This window comes from Populus trichocarpa, chromosome 2 (genome assembly GCF_000002775.5).
Source record: "Populus trichocarpa isolate Nisqually-1 chromosome 2, P.trichocarpa_v4.1, whole genome shotgun sequence".
Taxonomy (NCBI): Eukaryota; Viridiplantae; Streptophyta; class Magnoliopsida; order Malpighiales; family Salicaceae; genus Populus; species Populus trichocarpa.
The window spans coordinates 3,839,451-3,865,522 of NC_037286.2; the positions used below are offsets into that span (position 1 = coordinate 3,839,451).

Sequence of the window (26,072 nt, forward strand, 5' to 3'; positions counted from 1 at the left end):
TATGGTGTAAAAAAAATAATAAAATTGGACCCACAGCTTAGCGTGTGTCCGCAACTTGTATAAGAATTTCTTGTTGTAGTGGCGAACGTAATTGTAGCTTGAAAAATATTACTCGAGAATAATAAAATTACAACTTTGAGGTACAGCTCCAAGGCATTCAATACAATGAATCTAAATAATTAATCTCCAGTAAACATTTTTTTTTTAATCATCAAATGGCATGTAAACATCACGTGTAACACACACACACACACTAAAGCTGAAAGTAAAAACACCTTACATTTAGATTCAGTTTACTGTTAAATGCAATATTGAAATGACATCTGTGCCTAAAAACCAATTGCTTTTATGTGGGGGATATTTTGATATTTTCACATTATATATTAATTATTAAAGAATTTTGCGTGCATAATTGTATTTTTTCTTATCTTTTTAAATACGATAAAATGATCTAATTTCTCCCCGGATAAAAAAAATATGAAATAGCTAAAATAGGTATAAATATATTTTCATTTAATTACGTACTGTAAATTAACAAATAAACCATTGGGATCAAAAAAATTAAATAGTAGGTTTAAGGGGTTTTTAGTCTTTTTATATAGATTTTAATATCAATTGAATATCAATTAATTTGAAAACAATTGTTAGTGAGTGGGAGACACCCATGTATTTTGAGTGGCTCGTGTGACATCTACCAATTAAAAAAGTATATTTTTCATTATGTTATTAGATGTGCTGCTATGTTCTCTTCTTTTTTATATGATGTGTGTCATCGATTTTATGATGATTTGTAACAACTTGATCCTTTTTTTTTCTCTCTTTTACCCTAAAAAATAAAGGTTACTCATTTTTGTTCTTAATATTTAAATTTCAGTCTTTATTTTTTTTATTTTTAATTTTTATTCCTAGTCATTTCGTTTAAATTTTATTTTTTTTCAATTTAATCATTTAATTCTAATTTGTCATATATATTTTTTTCTAATTTGGTTTATTTTCTTTTATTTTCTAATTTTTTCCTTGGCCATTCTATAAAAGTTTTGATGTTTTTTAATTTCATCATTGAATCCAAGTTTTGATGTTTTTTTCTTTCTAATTTGGTCCTTATTATTTTTGTTTTTGATTTTTTCTTTTGTTATATTGTTATTTTCAATTTAATCATTCAAATAAAAAATTTGTTCTTGCCTTTTAATTTATTTTTATCTTGATTTTCGCTTTCATTATTTCAATTTTTATTTTAAATTATTTTATGTAATTGATTTTTTTTCTAACCCCCTGATTTGACATTTAATTTGTTGGGAAATGGGTCTGTGTATGATGCTTGCGGTCTAATAATTTAAGTCACTAGCTTGAAAAGTTAATATGGTTTGACGTCCTTTTTTTGACTTATTTTTTTCTTCAATTTCACCATTTGACATTATTATTTTTATTTTTTAAATATCTTTGTGGTTTTTTTTCTAATTTTTTTTACTGGATTATCTTGATTGCATAACCTAAGTCACAAGTTTTGCAGGTTAACCAGAGTTGACTTGCTCTTATTACCTAGGTTACATGTTTATAACGCTATCTCGGGTTAACTTGAGCCGATTTTTTTTGCTTTTTTTTGTCCAATTATGTATTTTCAAAGATTATTTTCTAAGTTGTGTTTTTTTATAAATTTTATTTTTTTATTATCATTATTAATTTTGTTTATTATCTTATTAAAATAAAATGAACTCATTAAATTCAATTGGGACTTGTTTTTTTTTTTTTCAAAAAAAAAATACACTTACATTATCCAAGTATATATATTTTTTTAAAAAACTTGCAGATTAGTAGCACAGGCCCAGCAGATATTGAAACTCAAAAGTATTTTAAAAAAAGAAAGAACATGCTATTTTACTAGGAGGCCCCTCGCGTTACCGGGAAGGAAAATAAAATAAAAAAGCAAATCAATATGACGAGTCAACTGTCAGACATGTGGTCTTCCCTTTTCTTTCTTTTATTCTGCGAGGACAGCTTCCAAAACTTGGATTCCATGCTACGAATTCACATATGTTAATTATTGCAAACACCCCCAACAACAATAGTCTTTTCTAAACTCGCCTCATGTGCACTCGTTTCCCTGTCAATTTATTCACTTGTCAATTTATTCACTGCTAAGTAAATTTGCAAGTCAACTATAAGGTCTCCGATAACCTCTGCTTTTCATCTCAAGCTGCTTCTTTATCGTTTTTTAAATAAATCAAAGTCTGTCTTCTTCACAAGCAGTAATCTTTTCTGCCTTTTTTTTTCCTTCGAGTTTTTGCTCTTTCAGGGCTTGATTCTATCTGTGTTTTGCTTCGTTTTGATGTTTATGTCTTTGTTTTGCAAGTTTTGGGATTTTTCAAGCGAGGAAACTTGGTGTGATTAGTTCCTTTGGTTGCTGTCCTCATTTTCCCCAGCTCTTGACCGTATCTGTTCTGTTTTGTTATCTGGGTTTTCTTTGATAACAATTGTTTTCTTTTTTCAATTACGAAATCCTGGTTTTATGATTCCTGTCTGATTAAAGATGACTATCAATTTATGGCCATTACAGTGAACAATATTCTCATGTGGCCATTCCTTTAAATCTGATACTTATTATACTGTCAATTCAATGTTTCTTGATGAGTTTAAGTGCTTGTTGGGCTTAACTAGAGACATTTAGATCCAAAATCATGGAAAGTGCCAATGAAATGACATCTTCTTTGAGTTTCGCTTCATCTTCGTACTTATCAAATGGGTCTAGTATCCACCACGTATCAGCCTCAAATGTTCCTGAGCCTGGTGTAAACCTTGAAAACTTGAGCTTAAACAAGCTTAGTGGCAATCTTGAAAGGCTATTACTTGATAAGGAGTATGATTACAGCGATGCAGAGATTTTTGTCGAGGGCACCCCTGTTGGTGTCCATCGGTGTGTATTGGCTGCCCGTAGTCAGTTCTTTCATGAGCTTTTTAAGAAGGGAAATAACAATTCGACGAATGGAGATAAACCCAGGTACCTCATGTCTGATTTGGTGCCTTATGGTGGGGTTGGATATGAAGCCTTTCATGTTTTCTTGCATTATTTGTACACTGGAAAGCTTAAGCCATCTCCGCCAGAAGTGTCACGATGTGTTGATGATGCTTGTGCCCATGATGTTTGCCGCCCTGCTATTAATTATGTAGTGGAATTGATGTGTGCCTCTGCCACTTTTCAGATGAAAGAGCTTGTTTTGCTTTTTCAGGTAAGCAGTGATTTCATGGATAAATTATTATGTGGTCCTATGTATTTTAACTCGCAGCGATTCATAAATAGGGAATGATAATTGACAACTTAATTGCTAGACCAAAATGTGTGTTTCCTCGTCTTTTTTTATTTGTCATGGATTGTCAGGATAGTTTTTTCCTTATTCAACGTTCATTTATCCTTTCAGCGGCGTCTCCTGAACTTTATTGAGAAGGCTCTTGTTGAAGATGTAATCCCAATTCTTATGGCTGCTTTCCACTACCAGCTAGACCAGCTCCTCTCTCACTGCATCGAAAGACTTGTAAGATCAGATCTTGATAGCACATGCATAGATAAAGAGCTCCCTGATGAAATTTCAAGTAAAATTAAATTACTTCGCAAAAAATCTCTGCCAGAAGCTGAAAGTAGTGTTGAAGAGGTGGACCCCATACTTGAAAAGAGTTTCAGGAGAATCCACAAGGCATTGGATTCAGACGATGTTGAACTGGTGGAGCTTCTCTTGAGTGAATCTAATTTAACTTTGGATGATGCTTATGCTCTCCATTATGCTGTTGCCTACTGTGATCCTAAGATCGTCAAGGAAGTTCTTAGTTTAGGCTCGGCTGATCTCAATCTCAGGAACTCCAGAGGATATTCAGTGCTTCATGTTGCTGCAAGGCGCAAGGAGCCATCAATCATAATGGCACTACTAACTAGGGGCGCCAGTGCATCAGAAACTACATTGGATGGACAAAATGCAGTTGCAATTTGTCGTAGGTTGACTAGGCCAAAGGATTATAATGAAAACACCAAGCAAGGTCAGGAATCTAACAAAGACAGGATATGCATTGATGTACTGGAGACAGATATGCGAAGAAGGAATTCAATGTCTGCAAACGTCTCAACACTGTCGCCATCGGTAGCTGATGATTTGAGCATGAAGCTGGACTACCTGGAAAATAGAGGTGATAAATATTTATTTATATTATCCAATTTCTTTTCGCCAATGCTGAAGATGTCATAAATTCACTCTGCCACACCACAGATTTGGGTAATTAGTACTAATCACTATGCATCTTCAAAATATTTTGGGAAGAAATTCTGCAGCAGCATGTTTTAATTTATTATTTGTTGAATATTTTTTGCCAAATCATAATTTTAGTCTCAAATTGTCAAAAAAATAATCTAGTTTAGTCAAAGACATTTTTTATGCTCTAGCTAAAGAAAATCGAAAGACAAAGGTGTTTGATAAGAAGATAAATCTTTTATTGAAGGGGAAATGAATACACAAAAATATTTTTACAGTGCTAGAGTAGCTGGTATTTAACATAACAATAAGGTATCAACTTGTATAAAATCTGTGCAAATAAATTCTCTAAGACGTGATTTGCTTTTTTGACTGATTTGAATGTTAACTAATGTGATCCGAGTTGATTTGTTTCCATGACATGCTCTTTTATAAGGCAGCTTCCTTGTTATCATGAGTTACCATATTGGGGTGAGTTTATTGCCACTAAGACTCCTTCATGAGTTACCATCTTCAAGTGAGTTTACTGCTATTGGGACTCCTTTATCAGTCAACTTCTCTCTACTAACATAGGCTGATTTGTGGGAGTGTTCATCCTTGTCACTCCAGTTGTTTCGGGTCTCTTTGTCACTTTAGTTACTGTTAATATCCTCCCTCAAACTATGCCCGGGGCTAGAGGCAAAGTTTGCCCTTAAAGTAGCTCTGTGCAACTTTTGACATAGGTTTGGTGAAGATGTCGGTTACTTGATTATTAGCGGAGACATGTTAAGTGATGAGAAGTCCAAGTGCAACTCGCCCACACACAAAATGGTAATCCAACTCAATGTGTTTGTTGTGAGCATGAAACACTGGATTGACCTTTATATGTAGAGCACTGAGATTGTCATAGTAGAGGATTGGTAGAGAAGAGAGTGGAAGGTGAAGATCTTTTAGAATAAAGGTTAGTCATATAAGTTCTGTTGCGGTGTTGACAATGACTATATTCTGCTTCAGTGCTTGATCAAGAGACAATATGTTGTTTCTTTGCACACCAAGAAATGAAGTTTCTGCCAAGGAATATGCAGTATCCAGTGGTGAAATGTCTTGTGGTAGAGTAGTTTGCCCAATCTGCATTTGAGAAAGCACAAAGATCAAGTGTAGAATGAGAAGTAAAATATAGACCAATATCCATGGCGCCTTGGACATCTCTTAAATTGTGATAAACCATTTTTAAATGTTAATAGTTGGAGCATACATAAATTGAGAGACAAAGTTAACACTGTATGAAAGATCAAGTTCTGTGAGTGTTAGATACTATAAGGCACCAACAAGTCCACGAAAAGAGTATGGATCTTCCAGTAATGTTTATTTATTGGGGTCTTAGTCTTAGCTTCAAGTAATGTGCTCATGGGTTTACAATTCACCATACGAGCTCGTTTAAGGATGGTAAGTGCATAGTGTGATCGGGAACTATAAAGACCTTTAAATGTGTGAGTGGCCTCAATACCAAGAAAATGATGAACTAGTCCAATATCTTTCATTGCAAATTCTGAACTCAAGAGCTGAATGAAGTTTGTAAATAGAAGAACAGAAGATCCTGTAAGAAGTATATCATCAAAAAAAAAAAAAGATTAATGTATCGGAATTAGAGATAGATCTGCAAGGCCGCAAAAAAATCCATATCTAAGGAGGATTGTACTAAACTGATCAAACCAAGCACAAAGTGCTTGTTTGAGACCATAAAAAGCTTTTTGGAGCTTGCACACATGTGATAGACATTGTGGATTTGCCATTTGTGGAGGTTGTTTCATATATATGTCTTCTGAAATTAAACCATGTAAGAAGGTGATTTTTACATCAAGTTAACGTATAGACCATTTCTGAACTAGTGCTACGGTGATAACTATAAAATAGTTTCAGGTTTGATAACTGGAGAGAAGGTCTCGGTATAGTTCAATCATTGCTGTTAAAATCGCGAGTTGACTCGTAAAATTATACGAGTCAACATGTATCTAACATGCAAACTTATACCATAAACTCAAAAACCAGTAAAATCAGACTTGACTCGTGCAAACCCGGTAAAACTCGGTCAAAATCATGCAAAATTATGATTTTGCACCCGAGTGTACTAGTTTACGGCCAAAAACATCTAGGTATTGCAGATTGCATAAATTACACATGGTTTTTGGTATGGACAACAAAAATAAACAATGTACCAAATTGAGGTGTCTCAAATGTATCAATTTCCCTATCTCGTTTGGTATTTCTTTTATTGAAGACCCTGACAAATTCAATGACCTGATGCATGCCAATTGTTTGAATACATCAAGTAGTGTAACTCCAAGTGAAGGGTCTAAAGTGTCAATCAAAAGGATGCGAAGACCTTTTGCTTTGTGAATGGACACGGGAAAAAAGGTCTCCTCTGAAAGCTTCTTGTGTAAATGACAAACCTTTTCATATGAAGTCCTTATTGTTGGTTCACTAAGATTATTGACATCCATGGTTATACATTCATTTTTTTGTCATACATTAGGCAAACTCATGTACTATATCATACATCTTGAATTTCATACCTTCAAACTCATTCATCTCAAATCTTGGAAGAAAGAACGTGTTGCTAAGACTTGAAAGTACTCCTCTCCAACAAACTCCATATCTCTACTTAGAGTCTCCTTAAGGTAACCTTGAGCCATCCACATCTTCACCAACTCGAGTTTGCCCATCTTGTATTCTTTTGGAAACATGATAGTCTAACCTAATCTTAAGCAAATGATCTGTGTTATTGCCTAAACTTCATTGAGAATAACCTCAAATGATCTTTATTGATAAAATTGCCTTTTGTTTTTATTAACCATGTATGAAAAAAAATTACTAATGATTTTATAATTTGTTTTTACGATTCGAGTTTACATTTTATTTTTCATGTCATGTTAAAAAAATATTTTTGACAACCTTGAGTCCAATCCATCAACTTGGTGATACCCCTTTGCTACCACTTGAGCTTTTAGATGATCTAGTGAACCATCGGGTTTGAGTTTTGGTTTGAGAACTCATTTAGAGCCAATGACGTGCATGACAGCTGTGCGAGGAATAAGTTCCCAAGTCTAATTTTTTTGGAGAGTCTCAAGTTCCTCTATCATTTCAACCTTCTTGCTAGGGTGAGCTAAGGTAGATCGAATGCTATGAGGTTCACGAGGAATGGTTGCTGATAATTTGAGGGAAGTTAAAGCATATTTTGAATTGGGCTTAACAATCCCCTCTTTGTGATCTAGTAATAATGATATGTGGTGGAAGAGGTGCATGTGGAGAATGCACAAGCTGGGTGTCTGATTTCAGTTAAATCGAAATCATATTATGAAAGAGATGAGTGTTGCTCAGGCATTTTAAGCTCAATTTCGGGTTGTATTGGATGCAACTCGATCATGGGTTTAGTTTTGTCAAATTGTTGAATGCCAACTCTATCATGTTGTTGATTTATTTCAAACTCATTTTCAGGTTCTGCTAGTCGCATTTCAGTCACGATGTCAATCTTAACATGCTAACTTGCAGTTGTACTTGGAGTATTAACAATAACAGAACTTGCTCCGTCATGTGAATCAAAATCAAATGTTGGAATGGCTGATAATGAGCTTAAGCATGGTGGAGGGGGTGTTGTAGGTTGTATGCTTGCAATAGAATTAGAATTAGAATTAGTAGGAGACAACCATGAATTAAATATGCTCATAACATGTGATGTAGAAGATGCAGTGATACAACTTTGATTTTTTTTTATAGGGAAAAAATGACTCATCAAAGATCATATGATGAGAAATAAACACTCTTTTACCGGAAGGGTGAAAAAAATTGTATCCTTTATGTTTATTCCTACAAAGACACAAATGATTGTTTTTGGATCAAATTTGTGTTGTCTTGTATCCTAGGTGTAAGGGAAGCATTTAGACCTAAAGACTTGAAGAGAAGAATACTCAAGATGAGTAGCATGCAGTGTAAAATATAGAGATTCCAAATTAAGAGCAGACGAAAACAATGTATTAATAAAGTAGACAACAATAGTGAAAGCTTCAACCTATGAAATTAAAGGATTACCATTGTGAAATAATAGTCATACTTAATTCCCATATTATTCTATGTAGCCTTTCTACTATACCTATTTGTTTTGGAGTATAAGAGCATGATACCTGATGAACCATGCCTGTTGAGAGGAAGCATGATGATAGTTTGGAGTTTATGAATTCTGCTCCTCCATTAGAGTGAAAAACCTAAACCTTGATATGTTTGTTAAATTATTTAGAGACATAATTTTCAAAGGCTAAATAAGCATTTGAAAAGTCAAACTTGTGTCGTAGAGGGATTATCCAAGTATACTTTGATAAATCATCTACTAAACGTGCATAGTATTTGAATTTTTCTATTGATAAAATAGGAGTAGGTCCCCACAAATCACATTGAATTTTTAAAAAAATATTAGAACTAGATTGTTCAGAATGGGAGAAAGGTAATCTACTAAGCTTTTTAAATTGACAACTATCATAAACACGTTCATGTTTTATAGCTTCGATAACATCAATCAAGCCTTTATTTTTCAATTTGGTCCCATATTTAATCTCTATTTTTTTTCCTAAACTATTTTGTAAAAACTTTGATGGTTTTCAATTTCATCCTTAATCCAAGTTTATGTTGTATTGTTTCAATTTCTACTATACCTGTTTGTTTTGGAGTATAAAAGCATGATACCTGATGAACCATGCCTCTTGAGAGGAAGTGTGATGCTAGTTTGGAGTTTATGGATTCTCCTCCTCCATTAGAGTAAAAAATCTTGATCTGTTTGTTAAATTGTCTAGAGACATAATGTTTAAAGGCTAAATAAGCATTTGCAAAGTCAAACTTATGTTGTAAAGGGATTATCCAAGCATACTTAAACAAATCATCTACTAAACATGCATAATATTTGAATTTTTCTATTGATAAAATAGGAGCAGGTTTCTATAAATCATAGTGATTTTTTTTAAAAAAATATCAGAACTAGAGTGTTTAGAACAAGAAAAAGGTAATCTATTAAGCTTCTTGAATTGACAACGATAACAAACACGTTCATGTTTTACAGTTTCGATAACATCATTCAAGTCTTTATTTTGCAATAATTTTAAAGTAGAAAATTGAGGATGTTCTAAGCGTTGATGCCAAATGTCTATTGATCATAATCTGAGTCGATAAGAGAAGTAGAGCTCAGGCATGGTGGGAGAGATCACCCTTGCTCCTCTTTGTGATCACAAGTTGCCCTATATTTTGTTCTTTAATGCAAAAATCATCATCACAAAATTCACAATTAACAAGAAATTGGGACTGAGATGTTAGATGACTTACAGAAAGTAAATTTCTTTAAGTCAAGAACTAATAGGACATCATGAAGAGGCAAGGCATTATTTTTCTTGCTTAATGCAAGAATCTTCAATACCATGTATTGGTATAAAAGACCCATTACCAATAAGAACTGAGTCTGAACCACAATAATCACGAATATTTGTTAACATATCTGATTTATCTGTCATGTAGTTGGAGGCTTCTAATTTTTATGTCCATCTTGTTCTAGTGATAGTATTGTCCAAAGTGAAAGCTGCAAGAGTTTGTGGTATGTTTTCATGTTGAGTAGATCGTTTTGGTACCCACCACTATATTTTGCAATATGTCTGGCTACACCATAGTACCGAAAAGTTTCTTCTCGGTATAATTCTCATTTTGCAAGTGTCATGCGGTGTTCACCAGGTGAAGGAGGATGTTTTTATTGAGGGTCTGGAGTAGATCTAACAGAGTAGGTATGATTTCTATCTTGATGTTATGCATGGAAGCCTCTCCTGGTAGATATGAACTTGTGTTTGTTGCCATAATTTTCTAAAGAAAACCGTTGAGAACGCCGTTGTCTTTGCCCATAAAACACTAGATGTGGGGTGAATGAGTTTGAGTTACTCGTCTAATTAGTAAACCAATTGCGTCTTTGATTAAGACTTTGTGATTGTGAGACTAACCCAGAATATGAAAGCCTTAGTGGTTTTAACATGGTGCTAGTGGAAGTTTCATATTAAGGACCAAGACTAGTGAGGAGACAAAAAAACTTTTTCTTTGTCTGAAATAGGTTTTCCAATAGCTGCAAGATTGTCACATAAACCTTTGAAGGTACGAATATGTTCTCAAATGGTTCTGTCATCTTCTTTGCGGAGATATATAACTTGTTATCCGAGAGTGAATTCATGTTCTTATGAATCTTCTACGTATTTATTCTTGAAAGCATTTCATACAACATAGGTTGTATTTAACCCACAACAAGGCCTAGTGTTTCTTCTAAAAGCATCCCAATTATCCAACCACGAAGGAGACGATCTACCTTTCTCCAGGCAACGTATTCTTCGGTTAGTTTTGGTGCAGAGATGTTTGAATTTCTGGTGTTATTTGAGCCTGGTGTGATATACTTGGTGGAGGCTGAATCTTCATTAGTGAGGTGCCTAACCAACTCTTAACTTCCTGCAAGAGCCAAGGCTTCTTCTCTTCATAAGGGATAATTTGTAGGGCTAAGTTTGAGGGTAATGAAATTACCAACATTGAGAGACAGTGCTGTCATGCTGTATGGTTCTGCTGGGATTGTTGCGTGTTCACACTGGCTCTAATACCATAAAGAAAATTGAGAGACAAAGGTGTTTGATGAAAAGATAAATCTTTTATTGAAGGGGACGTGAATGTACATCAATACTCTTACAGTGCTAGAGTAACTGATATTTAACATAACAATAAGGTATCAATTTGCATGGAATCTGTGCAAATAAAATCTCTAAAATGTGATTTGTTGTTTTGACTGATTTGAATATCAACTTACGTGATCTGATCTGATTTGTTTCCATGATATGCTCTTGTGTAACATCAACTTTCTTATTATCATAAGTTACCATCTTAGGGTGAGTTTGTTGCTATTGGGACTCCTTCACGAGTTACCATCTTGAGATGAGTTTATTGCCATTGGAACTCCTTCGTCTGTCAACTTCTCTCCACTAACATAGGCTGATTTGTGGCTCCAATTGTTTCGGGTTTCCTTGTTACTCCAGTTACGGTTGATACTAGCACCCTTCAATTAATAATTTTTTTTGTGTTGAATTTACTGCTCAAAATTAGAAGTTCACTTCCAGTCAAGAAAGAACCCAAACATGGATAACCATGTGCAAATGATCTACAGCGGTAAAGATTCCATGATACTCCTTATGTAATGGTCCATATTGATCATTAAAATTGGGTAACACAGCTTTTAATGATAATGGCTGCGGTTGCTATAATTGTGAACCTGAAGTTAAACTGAAGGGGTGTAACAAAACAGGAAGTGAAATTCCTGCAATGTGATATAATGGCCATTGTTCAGTTCTGGGTTGTGAAACAATAAGGTAAGGCATGATTGTGGATCTTTAGGCATTTGGCATACACTGGTTTAGCCCCAGCTGTGTCATCTGTAACTTTTTCAAGAAAATGTCCTTTAAATATTTGATTGCTGTTCTGAAATTAGTGCTAACTGCTAATCTACTTTGTGGCAGTGGCTTTTGCACGATTGCTGTTTCCTGCTGAGGCCAGGCTAGCCATGGACTCTGCAAATGCAAATTCAACCTCAATGTACACTGGCCTTTTGGCATCAAAATCAAAAGGCTCAAGTGGGGACTTAAGGGAGGTTGATTTGAATGAGACACCCACTGTTCAAGCCAAACGACTCCAGTCGAGACTACAAGCACTGCATAAAACAGGTACAATTTACTGCAGTCTTCGGAACCTCCAATTTTTGTTTGCCAGTGAATTTGGTCTCTGACTCCCAGTTTATAAGTCAAGTCGTAAGATTTTCCCTGTGCTTTTTTTCTTACCGTAAATGTAAGAGAATCTCAGAGAAACCAATTACTATACCTTCCATATTGACCTAAATTTGTGGATCCATCTTTCTAGTCACGTAAAAGAAGTTTTCAGATATACCCTCATGAAGCCAACATGAATGGGCATAAAGCTTCTTGGGCAATTTTAGTTGTTATTCCGCACAGATGCCATTGAGCTCTACCACCGAACATTTTATTTACTGCGGCAGGGTTTCTGTACTTGCATATAGACATGTTATTTGTGCATTCAGGTGTGTGCCCTGTGTATGTATTATGCACAACAGCGAGACAGAAATGTTCAATGACTCATGTCTTAAGCAAGATACTTTTCATAATGGTCTCTTTGACCACTCGGAAGACATTTGTGAAGTCGAAACTTAGGGGGATTAGATTACTGATAAAAGCAGTTCCATTGCCAACGAATGTGGACACAAAACCTTGAAGTCCCTTGAGTTGAACATTGACACCTTAATAATCAAATGCAACTTGCAGTAGATGGGCATAAGTGAGGATTTGTATAAACACGAGTTGCTTAATGCATTTGCTGAATTTTATTTGATGGCAGTGGAGACAGGTCGGCACTATTTCCCTCATTGCTCGAAAGTGGTTGACAAGTTTCTGGATGATGATATGCCTGATGCACTCTTCCTTGATAAGGGTACTCCAGAAGAGCAGAAAACCAAGAAGATGCGCTTCACGGAACTTAAAGACGATGTGCAGAAGGCGTTTTACAAGGACATGGAGAACAACAACAGATCTGCCCGCTCATCATCTTCTTCGTCCTCATCTTCTCCAAAAAGCGGTGTAACATACAAGGCTAGGAGAAAGTTCTAAAACTTGTGTTCCCTGTTCTTCTTTCCTTCCAAGCAAGACTGTAAGATTCTTACGAGTCTTTTTTTGAAGGGCATTCGTCATCAATATTGTTGACATCCAAGGTTATTTGTATAGAGTAATGCTAAACATAACGGTTTTTTTTGTCATCTTTTCTTAATATTTAGCATTACTCGTTGGTATAATAACATAAGATTGATAGCATCCCTAAAAGAAGTTATGCGGATTTTCTTCTGAATGTAATATATCTCGAAGTCACTGGCTTGTGAAATTGATTTATTGTGAGATTTGTATTATAGTGTATGGTATTTTTTAAAAGTGTTTTTTCTTTTTCAATGCATCAAAATGATTATTTTCAGATTTTTTAAAAATTTTTTGATATCAAAACCATAAAAAAAACATTTTGAAAAAGCATTTAATGCCTTTTCAAATGAAATTTATCCAAAAATAGAAGTTATCGTACTTAAAAACTTTAGATTTAAAATAAATATAGCTCTAATAATTTTTAAAACCAATAAGAACAAATATAAAAAATTAACTATTTGAAATAAGAATAAAAAATGCATCTCTTTAATTAAAATTGTTTTATTTTATTAACACGTGTTATTTTTTTGGATTTTGTTTTGCCATGGTATTTGTTTTTCAAAAAAATATTTTATCTTAATTATAAAGCAAGCAAGTTTTAATTGAAAGTTAATATTAAAATTCAGTTTGATTTTAAAAAATAATTTAGATGACATCATTATAGCCTTTATATATATATATATATATATATATATATATATATATATATATATATATATATATATATATTTACTTAGAATTGTATTAAAATAATATTTTTTTATTTTTATAAAATTATTTTTAATATTAGCGTATCAAAATGATCTGAAAACATCAAAAAAATATTAATTTGAAATAAAAAAAAAAATAAATTTAAAATTTTTTAAAAGTGCTTTTGAAACGCCAAAACAAATAAATTTTTACGAAACTCGGTTAAAAAAACATGTAAAAACTGTTGCACAAAATCTGCGTTTCAAACTCAATTTTTTAGTGAGCCCCACGTTATAAAACACATATTAATTTGTTACCAAATACCTTATTACGTTTGTTTCACTACAAACACAAAAAGTAGTGGAAAATAAATGCAACCTTAGACCAGCCCATAATTATTAAGACATGAATGAAATTGAAAAAAAAAATTAAAATAGAAAAAGAATTAAAATACTGAAAAAATAAAACATAATTACAACCCATAATATTTTTCCTCGCATTCTACGTTAGATGTACAATCAACAATGAACTCCATTTGATTTATAATTTAATCTTAATTATAATTTGATTTGTTCGTTTGTAATTATAATCTTAATTATAATTTGGTTTTAGATTTGTTTGTAATTATAATTTGACTTAAATTTAATGCTGTAAGAACACGTGGGCAGAACCTCGTGTCATAAAAATTCTGGAAGAAGAAAAAGGAAAGGCTAATTCCAAAGCCAATAGGAAGCTTCTCAGCTGGGCCCCCCTCATTTCATGTGTGAAAAAGCTAGCGTAACGCGCAACCGGAGGTTAACTCCAATTGGTCCTTTCCCTCATTTGCCAGCACACGGTATCCTTAAATTAAATAATAATTCTTCTAAGCGAATCTGCTAATATCATTATTCGAGTTGAAAAAACAGAAAGATAATAATAATAGCAATAACCAGACATCATAATCTCACTCTCTCTCCCCTCCTTCTTTGTTACCCGAAAACGGTTCAGCAAAAGCCCGCCCGCAACATCCGGCGATATTTCCCGATCCAGGTGAAAAAATTATATGAACACAACCAGAGTCTTTCTTCCTTCTTCTTCTCTTCTCTTTATATTATTCACAGCAGCCTGTATTTTTTTCCGTTTCTCTACTTCTTCACTCAGCACACTAGCTCCCTCACTGTTTTTCTGGCTTTTACTCGCGAGAAGAACAAAACTTCTGTCGCTCTGAAGTTTTTTTCTGTGTTAAAAGTGTGATACTCTTGCGCTCTGCGCTTGGAGCGATTAAGGATGTTTTTTGTTTTTATATTTTTTAAAAAGAAGTGATATTATTTGCGGACAACAAATGCACTATTGATCACAGGTGATAAATGACAAGGGGCAGCAGCAAAATTAAGATTACTCTGTTTTTTTTTTTTGGGTTGGCTGAACAAGAAAATCCCCTTTCTTTTTGCACTTGTCTTGAGTGTGTGATCAACATCTTTGCGGATTTGCAGCTTGCTTAATGTTTTTTTTTTTTTAATCGTTGTGTCCTAGGCAGGAGAGGTTTAATTTTTCCGCTGGGATAAAATGATTGCCATGGCGATGAAATCTTACCAAAGTCATGCTGAGCTGCTGGTGAAGGAATATTTACTAGCTGATCCTTTGATTCCGTACACTTCTATTATAGGTGGCATTTTTGCTTGCAAGATGGTATGTTTTTCTTTATCATACAAAAAAAAAAAAAATGTTTTGCTCTTTTTTGCTTCAGTTTTTAGATCATATTTCTGTTGGCTCCTTGTCAGGTATATGATCTTACCAACTTGTTCAGTGCTGTTTACTTTAAGAGCTATTCCAGCCTCACGAAATCGCAACGTATTGAATGGAACAACCGGTGATTGAATCTTTTCGATTAATGTTAATGTTCTTATTGCGTTTTGTTTTGAATTTTAATAACTTTGTTTCGACTATCAATGCAGCGCCATATCCACTTTTCATGCCGTTTTCATGGCAACGATGTCACTATACTTTGTATTTTGCTCTGACCTTTTCTCTGATCAATGTCCCGGTGGCCTTGTTACATTACAGAGCTCTGCACTGTCTACATTTGCATTGGGGGTAAGGACGATCTAGATTGCTTTTGTTTATCCTTGGCATTAAGTATATTTGCACGTTTAAGCTGTAAACTGCATTGAATTTTGGAGATGTTGGTGTTGATTTAGTTGTGCAATGGGAGTCAGAAATCAACCTGCAATTTCCTTCTCACACATTAGGGTCAAAATCCTCTTTGCTGTTGACCTAATAGTTCATCTCTGTTAATCGCAAGTGAAAAAAACAGACGAATGTCTTGTGGGAAGCCACAGATAGATGGGAAAGCCTGGTGTCGTTTTCTTACAATCCCAATGACTTGTTGATGTCTTGAAGGTGATATTATAGAATTTGTGTTTATGGCATTGCGCTCGAGTGATAGGAAAGATATGATCTACAGAAAATTGGCAATTAGCACAAGGGAACACTGGAAGGCAAAATTCCTTGAGCAGAGTTTGTTTGGAAATTGTTCTGCGGGTCCTGTTTGATGTTGTGAAATGAAAAAACTTATGGTCATATTGGCAGCCTTTTTTGAAAGATAAAAACACTCTTTTCTATCTCAAATCCTAGTTTGACACACACAGTTCTCCAGAATACCCAGTTGAGCCCACTTCCCCTGGGGTGTTTTGATTTTAGACAAAATGTTTCTGCTTTGGAAAAGTTTGCCAGCTCCTGCACTTGTATATTGAAGCCGTACTTATCAATAGGAAAAATATTCGGTCCCTTATAGCTAGTCAACTTTTGAATGGAGAACAAATAAAATGTTCTGTGTTATTGGTTACCGCACACCTTTACATTTTTGATCATCCATTAACTTTCAGGGCTTTTTGGTGTATAGCACAAGTTATCACTTTATGGAGTGCCCTTGTCGAAGATTTTCTATATTCTCTTACTTAATTTCGAATTCTGTAAACATGGATTTTACTGTGTAAGATCTTCAAGGATTTCTCTAAATTCTTTGATCTGCATGATAGTACACACACATGGAAGTGGGGGCATACTTCTAAAACACATTAAATTACTTTCTTATACCTACTTACATTGTTGATGGAGGAATTTCATTGCTTGCAAGTACCTCTTGATTGCCATTCCTATGGATTTATGCAGAAATTATCTGCCATATGTGGGCGGGGCATCTTGTACCCAATAGATTAGTCTAGCCAAAAGTCTGGATGCCCATGTCATCAAGAAGATTTCTACAGTTTCTATTAGATTTGACGCTTTCTGTTTGCCTAGTAATATCATTTTCTGCTGTGCTATGCGTCCTTCATCTCAATCTTTGTTATGATATTGACAGGTTTCTGTTGGTTATTTCATTTCTGACCTTGGGATGATTATATGGTTTTATCCTTCTCTTGGTGGGATGGAATATGTAAGTACAGACTCTTTTGTGCAAAGATTAATTAAGCCCAATACTTTATGTTTTCCCCTGTCCTCAATTTTGGTATATTTGTTTCTTTGCAAGCACAACCTATTTGATGAGACATGTCAGCTTGGAGGTTTTCATTAAATTTGGAATTAATCATGGATACGATGATAACATCATTATGTCAGGTGATTCATCACTTTCTTTCCATGATTTCTGTGGCATATTCTATGTTGACTGGGGAGGGGCAACTTTATGCCTACATGGTTCTTATCTCTGAGACAACGACTCCTGGAGTCAATTTGAGATGGTAACTTTCTATTTTAATTCAATGGCCAAGCATTGTGATCAACTGTGATGCTCAGCTTGGTTTTGTGAAGGTATCTTGACATAGCTGGAATGAAGAGGTCTAAAGCATATCTCGTAAATGGGGTTGTGATATTCTTCGCTTGGTTTGTAAGTACTTTGTGAATTGAAATAAACACCCGTTCTGCATTACTAATTTCTGACATGCTTATTAACTATATAATTATAACTATGTGCAGGTTGCTAGGATACTCTTGTTTATCTACTTGTTTTACCATGTCTCCCTGCACCAATATCAGGTAATAACTATACCTGCAAAACTTCTCCATGTCATGATTCTGACTGTGTGATGCAAATTTGGGAAGCATGACTGATAACAATTTAAAAGATAACTAGTTGAGTTTACTTTTGACTATAAGATCGAAACTCAAAAGATTGATCACAGGCGACTAGTGAATCTTAGTTGAGTTGAGAGGAATGCAATCTGTTTGCATCATGTTGCAAGCAACCTCGTTTCCATCAGAACTTAGAAGAGGTTTTTGTGCCGTATGAAATGGGAAGGAGACTGATTTGTTTTGCTGTCAGATCTAAAGAAGTGCTTCATCTTGCCATATCCCAAACAGCTTAGGAACACGTTATAAAGCCTCGTTGAAAAGAAGACCACAAAAGAGAAAGAATGACTGCATTTTACTCGTGTAGTAATTTCTCACAGATAGACATGAGCAACAAACTTAATATGAATGTTTGATGATTTGTGTTGGGATTTCAACTTGATGGCTGCATTTTCTTTTATCTCTCAATGAATCAATGCTTCCTTGATGAGTAAGATTTGCACGTTAATCGCCATTCTTGTTCCCTCCCCACAGGTCAAACAAATGCACGCCTCTGGACAACTCTTAGCACTAGTAGTACCAGTAGTGCTATCTGTCATGAACATGATGTGGTTCTGGAAGATTTTCAAGGGGATGAAAAAGACATTAGCAAAGCGGCACTGAATAACATATATAACTGGAGCTGTACAAACAAGTAGGCAATGTACTCCTCAACTCATGCCACTGATCGGGTGTGTTTATTTTGTGCCTCCTCTCCCCCTCTATCAATGTGCACATCCACGATAGGAAGCCTTGTAAAAAAAGAATGTGTTTTCTTTTTGTTTACCAATGGATGTAGATCCAATTCTCGAGAAGAAATTGGATACAGGTCTGTACTAACAAGTAGGAAAATCGAAGGTGTGTTTGTACAGAAACGATGAGATATGCTACGGCATGCAAATGCGTGCATATGTAACTGGATTTACTCTGTCAATACAAATACTTAATGGATCAGAGTAGCCTGAACCTTGAAGTAATATAGGAAGGGACAGGTGAATTATGACATGAGATACGCAAGCGAGCAATTCATTACAAGTCAATTGAATTACATTTCTTTATTCTGTTCATGCAATCAGTAGGGGCGTAGAGATAAGTAGAATGCAGGTTTGGCCCAGCATCTCCTTCCATTGATTCTTGATCACCTGCTGATTCCACCCGAAACCTCTTATCTCCTCGGAATCAAGGGTCAAGCTAGCCAGTTCCTCCACCGGGCAAGGGCTATCTTTAGGCAAATAGGGAAAAGAGTAGTGAAATCAGGTGTGCAGCAGGGGAATTTACTTTTCCAAACTGTGAAGGTCGCTGCGTGTTCTGGAATTGTCATACCTCACTACTGAGGGTGTTTACTGTGTTTGGTATCCTGTGGTAACTTTTATAGTTGTGATTTGTAAAAAATTGTTTTACAAAAATTATTTTTAGTTGAGGTTGGTTTAGTATTTATATATGTTTCGTTAAAACTGTGGTTGAAATTGAGATTGAATAAAAAGTAGTTTAATGTGTTTGGTTAAAATACTGTTTTTCAAATTGAGGTTATAATATATATATATATATATATATTGATGATTTTTAATTTAAATATTGTAGATTTAACTACTGCTATTACATCATAAAATAAATAATATTGATATCAAATATTTTTTATTGTTTCATTAAACGATTTACAATTTCATCACGTACGCAATCGATTCAACAAGGACTACAATTAAAAATAAAAATAAAAATTGAATTTTTTTTTAATTGGATCGGACTCGGTTCAATGCATTTAGCTTTAGATCGGACTTGGTCCGGCCAGAACAGTGGAGAGTGACTCCACTGTCCACGTGAACAGTGAAGTTGAACTCCACTGTGGACATTCAGTGGAGAGTTTCACTCTCCACTGAACGCTTTTGTAGGTTTGCTGAAAGCAGCTGCTTTCCACAAACCTGTGTTTTTTTTAAATCTATGTGAGGTCCCTCATACACAGTAAATTATGTTTTGGGATTACCAAACAAGTTGTGCCTGTGTTTTGTTTTAAAAACAGACGCAACCTCCTAAACAAACAGTTTCTATAAATTAATGTTCTCGGTGCCCATGCTTCTCTCAATATCAGGTTATTTTTTTAATGTATATATATTAAACTCGGGATAGGATGCCCAGATGATGATGATGGTATTTTCAAATAAATAAAACCATACTCGATTAGATCTACGATTGAATAATCTAATAATTTAATTTAAAAAGTAGGTAATGACAGTCAACAAATCATAAAAAAATATGCTATAATAATTAACTATAAAAAATAATTTCTAATACTGCATTGTCTATAGGGCCTTGCCATCGTGTTTACAGTTCCTTAGTTTTTTTTTTTTTTTTAAGTTTGATTACGGTTTTGTTTGTAACAAAGAATTTTTCTTTGGATTAAGAATAAAAATGAATAATTTAGATTGATGAAGTCATCAGGCACCACGTGATGAAAGCATTCGATTCTTTAAGAACCATATGATTTTCCCAGTCAACATCCTTCTTATTAATGCATCTAAACAAATGTTTAATTAGATACCTCATCATCGTCATCATCATCTCCATGGTTGTTATTGCAGCTCATTTTGATCTTTAGGCGTATAATATAGCAAACAAACATTTGGGGTAGGTGAGGGAATTACTGAAAAAATAAACAAACATTTGTAGAGTTCATTAAAACCTAATTTGAATCGAACAGTCAGATTGCAAAATTAATTATGCATTGAATTTCTCTACTCTAGGTTTCCAGTAAATTAATAAATTGTCAGATAGAGAATTTCAATGTAATATATAAAAGAATATTTAATTAGTTTGTGTACTCTCCCTCTTCCTCTACCCTGTGAACCCAACTGTATCTCCCTCTCCTGTTGCAATTCCCTTTCTTGCCTTCTTTCTTCGATTGAACCATTTTTCTATATTACACGCTTCAAAAGAAAAGATTAAACCCTAATTTCTATACTTCTATCTAATAATGGCTCAAGCAAAGAACACCAACAGCAACTCCTTTAACCTCCTTTCAATCCCAAAAAATCCCTTTAATAATGGCTCAAGAAATTAAGAAGATTGAGTTGTTTCGTTTGGTTGAAATATCCAATCCACTGCTTTATGCTTCAGTTTGTAGAATTTTCTGAACTTTAAAAAACCAAACCGCGAACACCCTTCTGCCGTAATATATAAGAATGTGGCACTTAGCCCCAAAGCAGAGAAGGGAGAAGAGAGAAAAGTACAGGAGGAATAGGAGAGCATGGAGAGGAAACTCAAACTACAAGATAAGTCAAGCCATCGACTAAATAAACAAATGACAACTGCATATTTACTTAGCTTCACAAGAAATGAAGAACCTTCTTTCACAAACGTTCAGTCCCTTAGCTAACACTCGATCGCTTATTTTGTCACTGACATAAATAAAATTCACGACATTGATTTCTATACTATTCAGTCACTTTGAGCTACTTATATATATATATGAACTACTTCTACAAAAAAGATGGGGTACGTAACATGTTCAGATGGTGAGGTCTAAGTTTATGTGATTACTCTCAAACTGGAGATCCTGTATGTTTATGCACTTATTTGTTGAAGTATATTCACGATGATGTTGATCGTTAATTAATGGCCATAACTCTCTTTCTTCGGTGGTACAGCTCGCCATTGATGGGATGAAAGACGACAGTGAGAGCTCACAAGTTTCAGCTGGTAGCCTGTCAATATTTTCTTCCCTGGACTGACTGCCAACAAAGCTTGTGCCTGAATCCTGCAAAGATTACGCCAATTCTGTAATTAATCGATCATGTAATGCCATAGGAACCATATCGCTGGGATGAACAGCCATTTTAACATGCATGGGGTTATATTACATAGTCCATGTTCACTTGGAAAACCTCATCAATATAAAAAAAGAAAAGGAAAACCTTAATTATACATGGGTGTTGAATAATTGATACACAAATTATATGTGATCAATTAAATTAATTCTTCGTTTGGTATTACGGTGCAATTATGTTTTTTTAACTTCAAATTATTATTTTTTATGTGTTTTTGAATCGTTTTAATTTGATGATTATTCAAAAATAATTTTTTTAAAAAATATATTATTTTGATGCATTTCCCAAACAAAAAACATTTTGAAAAATAGCATCTACCACACTCCCAAACAGACAATTTAAACTATTAAATAAGACTTCAAACATAAATTTATAGTATATTCACTAACATCATCTATGAAATTAACCACTTTACATATATGAAATGATTTGAGAATCACTGTAAAATGACCTAGCATGTATCAATATCTAATTCCTAATGTATAGCTGCTGTCATCCCTTGCATTAATGTTGAATAGCTATTTTATTTTAAGAGTTTGAGGGAGGAAGGGAGAGCCTTTACATAAGATCCTAGCAGTTTTTTAGATCATTGATATCATCCTCTAGGTATAAACTGGTACAGACTTGATTACCTAATTAACAACGTTTAATTCCAATATTTGTCATGATATATATATGTACGATCTCTCAAAGGTTTAATTTACGAACTAATCCTGGAATTATTAATCAACAAACAAATGATTAACTTTCATAAGATTTATATAACGTGGATACAAATAAATTAATTATTATTTGATGTATACGTGTTTGTACCTGTTGCTCTGGGTCACCACCTTCTTCCTGTGCTTGTAGGATTCCATTGCTTTCAATATCAGAAAACATATCACATTTTGAATCAGACCTCTCACCTTGTAGTACCCTTCAATACACAAACAGCAGCACGAGAGGAGGTGTTTTTAAGCATAAAAAATACTGCGAAGTTTCATTGTTTAAAGTTCTATTTGCTTCTCATTTGCCAACGCCTCAAGATAAGTTATAACACTAACAAATTGAATAATAAGTAAATGCTACGGTGACATTTAAAGTAATTGTCTTCGATCGTTATTCACGTATAAAAGCATTTCTTTATTATTTAAATATTGAAATTACCATGCAAACTTTAGAGCCAACTTAGAAAACAACTGCAGAGACGTTTGCTTCTCTTTTTGAATCACCGTAAAAGAGGGTTGCTCATATTAGCTTACTGGGTTATTAAGCTTATACATGATTATTCATAAAAAAGGTTGTAAATTAAGGGTTTTCATAAGGGAAACTTGAAGAAGAATTTAATTCATAAAAAGAAAAGGTGAAGAAGAAGAAGAAGAAGAAGAAGAAGAACGTGACATTAGCCAATAATGACCTGATTAAATGTGGCAACAAAAGTATAGATGATAATTAAGGTTTTATGAGTGAAACGTGTGCTCAAATGTTTTTTTTTTTTTTTTGGCAATCGAGAAGAGAAGACAATAAAGCATGTTTACCTCTGAGAGGAGAAACTTGAGGAGATTCCCTTGCCATCAAGTAGTTTTCTTTCTGCTTGCAGATGCTTCCTCATGGGTATAATGACATTGAAGTTTCTGGGACCCTTCATGCTTCTGTACATCTGTCAAAACCAGATTTCAATCTTGAAGATAGAGGGAAAAGCTAATATATTCTCCTCGTTATGTATGTTTACCTTTTCCCCTGCAGGTCCCTTATGCCTTTACTTAGTTAAGATTATCCATGCAAAAAGAACAAAGATTCTTTTCCATGCTATCACATGCAGATACAATACAAAATGTGGCAAATTAACTAGGTCGGCGTAAATCTTAGATTCCTCTCAATGTACATGCATCAGAAAATAATGGGTCTTTGATTTTTCTTTTTCTATCCTTCTTATAGCAGCAAAATTCGGTGCCAAAGCAGACCATATGTGGATGTTATTACACGTAACATTAGAGATGTGTGCACGTATGTGACCTGGTTTTTAAATTGAATACCTCCTTTAGCTTAATTTACAGCATGTCCAATCTCCAAAATGAGCTATTTTTGTATAGATATCATACCTGAGATGGGGAGATATCATCATATAGCATTAGTATTTTGTTAATTAAGTACCAAGCAACACTAATAATTTGTTTTGAATAGAGTGAAGAGCCACAATTTTTAACCATAGCTTAATTAGAACGAAGACAAGCTCTCCTTCAGGTTTAGGTTTCTCATATCCATCATCATGTGTATAGATTCTCTAGATCTCCCATATGCGGTATATATGTAATCTTAATTAATTTATCTTGATTCTCAAGATTAAATATCCTTTGGGGCCATCCAAAAACAATTGATCAATTTGGGCAGAGAAAATATACCATCAAATTAATTAGGTCTAAATTTTGCAATGCACAGCTCGGACATATAGATTCAAGAAAGAAAAAAGGAACTCCAATCGCTTTCGAGCTTCAAGTTAATGAAATGGTTAGGTTTGCCTATAATGATAGCACAAGGAGCACTCTTGTAATTCTTCCACTTAGCATACATATTGTCTTGCTGTTTAATGATCTGCTCATATTTTTTCTTTTCTTTAGCTGATCTGAGAGACATACCTGAAGATGGCTTTTAATATGAGAAATCCTCAGTTCTTTCACGCTCATCATCTGTAGAATTCGCTTAGGCGTTGCTTCTGAGCATAATCATCAACATCATATATACAAATCAGTACTGGAGAAGAGTACAGATTGATCTTAACCATGTATGCACGATCGATTCAGCAAGATTTTGTTTTCTTAGGGCATGCAGATTTAGGGCAACAAAAAACAAAAGGGTTGACCATAATTTAAATATATATAATTTGTTTGAAATCATAAAGGAAAAGGGAATCCTTTGATCTTCCTTAGTAGCTTTAAGCACTCTATACACAGTTTTCGTTTTAAGAAATTAAGTTAATCAAAGCAGTGTCTTCTTCATGGCTTTGATTAAGAAGCCTTAAATCAGACGACCGACCGAAACAACTTACTGTATTTTCCACCGAGGCTTTCAACGGCTTCAACAAAATGTTCATGGAGCACAGGAGTCCATCGGAGGCGTGGATGTTCAGATTTGTTGTACTGCCTTGCTCCATTTGCCTCGGAAGTTTTCATGGCTAGCTATAGCTTCTCTACCTGGTCCAGAATGTTTTCTTGAGATGCCTAAACTTATAATATATATGAACGCATATCTGCCTGCAATCATACAAAATAAGAAAGAAACTTGTGATCGTCAGTCTAAGACCAAAGACACTCTTTTTTTAAGCATTTAATCAGGTTCCTGTTCAAACTTGTTCTCTTTTTTCTTTAATTAGTGGTATTATGAACTCTTAAGTAAATTGAAAAGTTGAGCCCCGAGAATAAACCCACAACACATAACCAAGAAGAAAAAACAATAGCCCACCCACCATCCTTTACCTTCAGAGTTCAAAGCTTAATAACATGATTATTGTTTCGATTAATTTTTTAGAAGATCGAAACGGCCGTCTAACCTTCCATGAATATTCATGGCGATTGTAATCTGCTTTAACCAGTTAAAAATCAAAAGATATACACTGTCTTTGACCTATAATTAGAGTAGACTGTTCACCTTATAATTAGGATGCAGAATTTCTTTGGAGTCACAATCCATGAGTTCTTTGAAAGAATCTATTGAATAAGTCAACAACAATTAAGAGTACTCATCCCTCTAAATGATTTGCCAAGGCCCGAGAACTTCATTTTCCCAGCTCTATTTTGATATGATTAATTGATTATAATTAAGTTTATAATTAACAGATATAAAGGTTGAAAATTAATCACCTACCAGTTGACTTAGATTTTTTGAATAAAAAATAAAACTCGCCTGTCAAATCTAATATGGTATTATTATCCTAAAAAAATAATCTAAAATGGTATTAAAACATATATTATAAGTCCAGTGAGCTTTCTGACACCAATCTGCTTGACAAAACTCAAGAAAATAGGTTGTAAATGAGAAGATCGAGTGTTAGAAACAGTAAACTCACATGAAATAAATAAATAAATAATATATGAATTTGAAAATGAATCACCCGTCATAAGATTGAACAAAATCCAGGCTCAAATATTAAATTTAATAAATAATAATGAAAAAACTAAAGTTTTTTTTTAAAAAATGCTTCATATATATATATATATATATATATATATGTTTTTAAGACAAAATATTTATCAGAAAAATAGTATATGTGTGATTTAATTAGTTCAATGATTATTTATTCTTATTTGTTTTATGATCAAAAGCGCATGTGGCGGCCATAACCTCGGACAGGCATCTATGAGATTTTTCTTCTGTCATTTCACTTTGAGGACATGGCACCTTCTGGGGAAAAGAAGAAGAAGAAGAAATTAACAAGCCATCGATATTGGCAAAGCAGATAGAGGGTTATGTCAAGGCCA

At 34.1% G+C, this 26,072-nt stretch overlaps 3 protein-coding genes across 5 annotated transcripts; 2 read left to right on the top strand and 1 right to left on the bottom strand.

Moving 5' to 3' along the window:
* Window positions 1–2,032: 2,032 nt before the first annotated feature.
* On the top strand, window positions 2,033–13,252 carry LOC18096162 (BTB/POZ domain and ankyrin repeat-containing protein NPR1). The gene is made up of 4 exons (XM_024595473.2): window positions 2,033–3,224; window positions 3,414–4,170; window positions 11,780–11,983; window positions 12,669–13,252. Exons 1-4 carry the CDS (start codon window positions 2,676–2,678, stop codon window positions 12,935–12,937), a joined length of 1,779 nt encoding a protein of 592 aa, XP_024451241.1. The 5' UTR covers window positions 2,033–2,675; the 3' UTR covers window positions 12,938–13,252.
* Window positions 13,253–14,571: 1,319 nt separating this feature from the next.
* LOC7468721 (uncharacterized) lies at window positions 14,572–18,799 on the top strand. Of its 2 annotated transcripts, none has more exons than XM_002300828.4 (9): window positions 14,572–14,737; window positions 15,221–15,376; window positions 15,469–15,557; window positions 15,643–15,781; window positions 17,049–17,123; window positions 17,306–17,427; window positions 17,498–17,573; window positions 17,663–17,722; window positions 18,290–18,799. In XM_002300828.4, exons 2-9 carry the CDS (start codon window positions 15,254–15,256, stop codon window positions 18,416–18,418), a joined length of 813 nt encoding a protein of 270 aa, XP_002300864.2. In that variant the 5' UTR covers window positions 14,572–14,737; window positions 15,221–15,253; the 3' UTR covers window positions 18,419–18,799. The 2 variants fall into 2 exon arrangements, with proteins under 2 accessions (XP_002300864.2, XP_024449990.1); XM_024594222.2 differs by having other exon boundaries at window positions 14,610–14,746.
* Window positions 18,800–21,078: 2,279 nt separating this feature from the next.
* LOC7468722 (myb family transcription factor MPH1) lies at window positions 21,079–25,192 on the bottom strand. Of its 2 annotated transcripts, XM_002302095.3 has the most exons (6): window positions 25,071–25,192; window positions 24,644–24,848; window positions 24,234–24,310; window positions 23,136–23,257; window positions 22,429–22,534; window positions 21,079–21,545 (listed from the first exon to the last, which is right to left on the bottom strand). In XM_002302095.3, the coding sequence occupies exons 2-6, from the start codon at window positions 24,765–24,767 to the stop codon at window positions 21,297–21,299; spliced, it is 678 nt and encodes a 225-aa protein (XP_002302131.3). In that variant the 5' UTR covers window positions 24,768–24,848; window positions 25,071–25,192; the 3' UTR covers window positions 21,079–21,296. The 2 variants fall into 2 exon arrangements, with proteins under 2 accessions (XP_002302131.3, XP_024450832.2); XM_024595064.2 differs by lacking the exon at window positions 25,071–25,192 and having other exon boundaries at window positions 24,644–24,915.
* Window positions 25,193–26,072: the final 880 nt, after the last annotated feature.

What these genes read in the sequence shown, in the direction of transcription:
- LOC7468722 (XM_002302095.3), bottom strand. Translation starts at nt 24,767, where the DNA reads ATGAAAACTTCCGAGGCAAATGGAGCAAGGCAGTACAACAAATCTGAA. An exon ending in AAGCCTCGGTGGAAAATACA is followed by an intron (nt 24,311 to 24,643) that starts GTAAGTTGTTTC and finishes GATTATGCTCAG; the next exon opens with AAGCAACGCCTAAGCGAATT. An exon ending in GTGGTGACCCAGAGCAACAG is followed by an intron (nt 21,546 to 22,428) that starts GTACAAACACGT and finishes TAATCTTTGCAG; the next exon opens with GATTCAGGCACAAGCTTTGT.
- LOC7468721 (XM_002300828.4), top strand. Translation starts at nt 15,254, where the DNA reads ATGATTGCCATGGCGATGAAATCTTACCAAAGTCATGCTGAGCTGCTG. An exon ending in GCATTTTTGCTTGCAAGATG is followed by an intron (nt 15,377 to 15,468) that starts GTATGTTTTTCT and finishes GCTCCTTGTCAG; the next exon opens with GTATATGATCTTACCAACTT. An exon ending in TCTCCCTGCACCAATATCAG is followed by an intron (nt 17,723 to 18,289) that starts GTAATAACTATA and finishes CCCTCCCCACAG; the next exon opens with GTCAAACAAATGCACGCCTC.
- LOC18096162 (XM_024595473.2), top strand. Translation starts at nt 2,676, where the DNA reads ATGGAAAGTGCCAATGAAATGACATCTTCTTTGAGTTTCGCTTCATCT. An exon ending in AGCTTGTTTTGCTTTTTCAG is followed by an intron (nt 3,225 to 3,413) that starts GTAAGCAGTGAT and finishes TTATCCTTTCAG; the next exon opens with CGGCGTCTCCTGAACTTTAT. An exon ending in ACAAGCACTGCATAAAACAG is followed by an intron (nt 11,984 to 12,668) that starts GTACAATTTACT and finishes ATTTGATGGCAG; the next exon opens with TGGAGACAGGTCGGCACTAT.